We start from the raw sequence: 4,664 nt of genomic DNA on the forward strand, positions 1-4,664 counted from the left end.
CCCCAAAAGAAAAGGAGTTTTGGCAGCTGCTTGGGAATATTCCTTAAAGTCCCTGTCCCAAGGGAGACCAACCAGAGACAGTTGGTTCTAATTATCATCTGCATCTTGTGGGAGCTTGCCATGTGTCTTCTCTCCAATCCCCCTCCCCCCCGCCCCCCCACCTGGGCATCAGGGGCAGGAGGAGGGTGGTGAATCCAGAAGTTGTTGAAGTAAGTCCTGCTCTCCACTCCACAAAAGACATTTGAAATTGAAAGTTTAAAAAAAAAAAAAAGGGGGGGGGGACCTGGGAGGTGAGCCACGCCAGAGTGTCAGATATGGAAGCAAGGAGAGAGCCACCTTCTACTTCAGTTGGGAAACCTGTGAGTAGGACCCCTTGGAAGTCACCCACATCACTCCTAGGAGGATATACGAGGGATCAGTCCTGGGTTTTTCCACTCATTTCCCAAAGGGAGAGGCTGACCTAGACAGAAAGAGGAGAATTCTACCAGATACCCAAATGGGAAGTCAGGGATCAGGTTTTGCAGATAGCCTTTAGGCGTCCACCAAAGAGTAGCCTTGGTCAGGACCCATCAGTTGCTATTCAGCCTCCCCTGAGTCCCGTGCATCTGGGGGTTCATCTCGGAAGGAAACTGGGGCTCCACCACACCGATGTTCCCAACTACTTTGGGAGATCAGCTGGGAGGAGACCAAAGGAGCCTGTCACCCGAGACTTGGGAATGGCAGCCACACTATTTGCTCTTAACTGGCTGACCAGTGACCATTGTTTGGTTTGAGAGTTTTATTTAGGATAGAAAGAAAAAAAGAAAAAAGAGGGAGTCGTGGCTGCTCTTTACTTAAGGTTAGAAGACGTTGGGTATCCCGGGTGAGCCCCCAAGAAATGTTGTAGGATTCTTTACCTCAATACCCGGGGTTTGTCATCTCTCCGCTTCGAAAAATGAAGAGGTGAACACCAAAGAAAATGAGCAGCAGGCAAACGTTTATTAGAGTATAAGATTAGAAAGTAAGAGGAGTATGAAAGCTTTCTTTGCAGAGAGGGGGGATTTGAAAGTGAATGCCCTGACTATAGGCAAGGGTCTTTGTTTCATAAGGTTCTGTTGCCCACCCCTCCTCCATCCCCTCCCCCTTGTTCCTTCTTAGGTCCTACCCTTATTGGCTTGATAACTCTTGGTGCTGGGTTGTCCATTCCTGATTGTCTGGATTCCACTGTGTGAGGAGTTAGACTATGGTCATACTGTCCCTCGTATGACAAAGTGTTATGGTTTACTTATTTTAGTTAGGTACTTTGATTGTCAAATTCCTAAGGGGAACCTGAGGGGGAGTAGGTGGTGTCTGTTACATTCTTAAGAGGAGCCTTATGCCTGAGGGGTTTGCTGTAGTCAAATGCTCCTAGTGTTGTGTCAAAATCTGTGTTTTTCCCCACCCAGGGACCTCAGGTCCTAACCTTTCCCTCTCTGCCTATTTTATCCTATCTTTTCCCTATCATATTAGTTTCAAATTTATTAATTGCCCACCCCCCTCCCCCAACCCTGCCTCCTACCCACCCACCAATCCCACTATATATTCAAAGGAAAACCAGGATAGGGATGACAGTCCTGGTTGGAGCCTCTCTGTCTGATGGGAAAGTGGCTGAGGCAGGCTGAGCTTTACCTGCCCAGCCTCCCAGGAATCCTGCACAGCCCCCCTGGATGGACTTAAATCAGGAAGCACACATGGAAAACATGGACTAGATGTTTCTCTTCAGTTCCAGGAGTATGCATGACAAAAATTAAACCTGCTTCCATCCCTGTTTTCTTTTTTAATTTTCTTCAGTTTTTTTCCTAGCTTTATTGACATGTAGTTGACATATAATATTGTATACATGACGTTGTACAATGGGATAATTTGATGCATGCATATATCGTGAAACATTTACCACAATAAGGTTAATTAACACGTTATTCACTTCACATAATTATCCTTTTGTTGCTGTCATGGTGAGAATATTAAAGCTCTACTCTCAGCAACTTTCAGGTATACAACACAGTACTGTTAACTATAGTCATCATGTTGTGCATTAGGTCCCCAGAACTTAGTCATCTTACAACTGAAAGATTTTACCCTTTGACCAGTATCTTTCCATTTCCACCACACACCCCTAGCCCCTCGTGAAAATGGTATTAGATCGAATCCATTAAAAAATAGAGGCAAATTGTGCTTCCAGAGAGCCTTTTTTTTTGGGGGGGGTGGGTGTTTTGTCCAGCTCTTTGAGTTTTGCGTCATAGAATAAACACCTAAGCAGTAAATGTGGGTAGCTGGGCCCACCCTTCAGATTTATTGCTCAAATGGCAGAGGAAGAGGATGTGATGGGGACACTTCTTCCCTGTCTGTGTATTCTAATCTTTTAGAACATCCATGAGATGTTCAACCCTCGCCTCCCACAAGTCCACAATTAGCCTTAAATTCATGACTTGTAAAAAGAACGAACAATAGGTATGATGTTTGCTAAAACTGGTTCCGAAAAAGCACTGAAAGGAGTGGTTCAATACAATTCTGTGCTGACGAGTGTTTTGTTTTGTTTTAAATCAGACAACAGCAATAATAGATAAAAGCAACATGAAATGATTTATTGAAAAAATGACCATTCAGGCAATATCACACAGCGATGTAAGATAATATTCAATATCGGATCATCTTTGTTTTTCTATTAAAAATAAAAGTAATTTTTGTTAGTCCATCAACTAATTCCCCTGGTGACACAGAATAATAGCTATGGTCCTGGTCAGATCTTTTAAAAGAATAAATTCAGAGGTGTGTGCATGAGTATGACGTGGTGTGTGTGTGTGTGTGTGTGTGTGTGTGTGCAGAAATTACCAACACAGATGGTAAGAGGGAATTCAGAAATATATAGATCTTGTAGTTTATCCTCAAACCTTGGGGAAGAGGCATGTATTTTTCTCAGGGCACAAATCTAACAGTCAAGGTGGATGTTTGGGCTGTGTTGCTTTAAAGGGCATCATCTCCTCAAGGGGGCATCCCCTGCGGCCCAGGCCAGGGAGTCCCCAGGGAAGGAGCCAGGCTGTTGTTACTTGGCCTGGGTGGCAGAGGGGACATCAGCGACCAAGGTGTCCTCCTCCTCAGCGGCGCTGTTCTTCTTGGCCACAGCAACCGAAGCGGGTGTTTCCGCAGGGCCCTTCCCGGTCTTGCCTTCTCCTCCCATGTTGACCTGGCCCTGGGCACCGGGCACCTGCTGCGGGCGGTGGCGTGGGTTGTTGGGGCGGCGGGATCCATAGCATGGTGGGTGCTTCTGCTTCGGCCCTCCTGCGTCGCACCCGCTTTCCTTGTCTTCCGCCTCCAGCTCCTCAGAAATGCCTGCTGAGGGTCTTGGACCAGGAATGATGCCTCGAGCCCTAGGGCGACTCAGCAGGTAGCTGGGGCCGGGCCCCCGCCGAGGGGCGCACTCGGGCCTTGAGGCTGGGGTGGACGCGGGCAGGTGGGCAGGCCACGGGCCGCTGGTGGGAGCGAGGATCGAAGGGCCGCGAGACAGGGCTGAGGCCCTGCGGAAGGGCGGAAAGCGCTGCAGCCTTTGGTCTTGGGGTCCGCCGGGCAGGCGGCGCCTCTGGCCCTGGGCCTTCGTGAAGCCTTCGCCACTGGCCTCACCTTCGTCGACGTCGTCCTCAGTGCCCCTGGGACCGTGCAGGGGTGGCCCGCGGCGGCAGATGTAGAAGCCCCTGCGGAAGCGGGGGCGGTTGGCAGCGTAGCGACTGCCTTGCACTGGGGTACCCGCTGGCCCGGTCACGTTAGCGGCCTGGGTGCCCCGCTCGCCCTGCACCACATCAAACTCGACCGTCTCGCCGTCGCCCACGCTGCGTTGGTACTTGTGAGGGTTGTTCCGGGTGATGGCCGTCTGGTGAACGAACACATCTTCCTGGGTATCATGCCTGCTGATGAAACCGTACCCGTTCTTCACGTTAAACCACTTGACGGAGCCTCGCACCCTCTTGGCGATGACCTTTTTGGGCACCTTTCCCTTGGCGCCTGCTGCCGCGGTGGTCTTGGGGATCACGTCTCCGCCGAGGTTGCCAGCCACTGGGGCCCGGGGAAGATCTCCACCTCCCAAGGAAACCAGGAGTTTCTGCGCGGCTTGAGGGGGTACTGAGGCGGTCACCTCTGTGCGGGTGACCTCTCCCACGTCACCCATGAGGCCGTCCTTGCTCTCCTTTCTCTGACAACTTGAGGGAAATCTGGTCCTCGGCGATTGGGGGTGGGGTGGGGGTGGGGAGGGGCTAGGTCTGGAGGCAGGAGCCTCACTTTGGAAGGGTCGGTCGGTCGGTCGGGGCCAAGGACTCTCTGGCTTCACTCTGAGACTCTTGGAAAGGCCTACGTCGTCTCCTGGGGCAACAGGACGCGGACCAAACAGTGGCTGCCGCGAGTGGTGACGTCTCAATGGGGGTCGCCCACTAGGAGAAGGCGCTTGGGCTGGGGGGCAGGGCAGATGTGCTCGGCCTTGTGCTCCAGGTGCCTCTTGGTCCCTCATGGAGAGGGGGCTCATTTGAAGCTCTAGGCAGTGGTCTTCTTGAAGACCCTCTTGCTTGCTTGAGTGGATGTGAAGAGACGACCCACTTTCCATCTCTCTCCCTTGGTTGGAGATATTCCCAACCTTCTTAAGGGCACTCTCCAAATACTCC

The 4,664-nt window shown here is 51.2% G+C and overlaps 1 protein-coding gene across 1 annotated transcript; it reads right to left on the reverse strand.

Annotated features, from left to right (window-relative positions):
* Positions 1 to 2,582: 2,582 nt before the first annotated feature.
* Positions 2,583 to 4,370, reverse strand: LOC131502806 (Y-box-binding protein 3-like). Its single transcript, XM_058713830.1, has one exon. It carries the CDS (start codon positions 4,175 to 4,177, stop codon positions 3,062 to 3,064), a length of 1,116 nt encoding a protein of 371 aa, XP_058569813.1. The 5' UTR covers positions 4,178 to 4,370; the 3' UTR covers positions 2,583 to 3,061.
* Between the last annotated feature and the right edge of the window lie 294 nt (positions 4,371 to 4,664).

This window comes from Neofelis nebulosa, chromosome X (genome assembly GCF_028018385.1).
Source record: "Neofelis nebulosa isolate mNeoNeb1 chromosome X, mNeoNeb1.pri, whole genome shotgun sequence".
NCBI classification, from domain to species: Eukaryota; Metazoa; Chordata; class Mammalia; order Carnivora; family Felidae; genus Neofelis; species Neofelis nebulosa.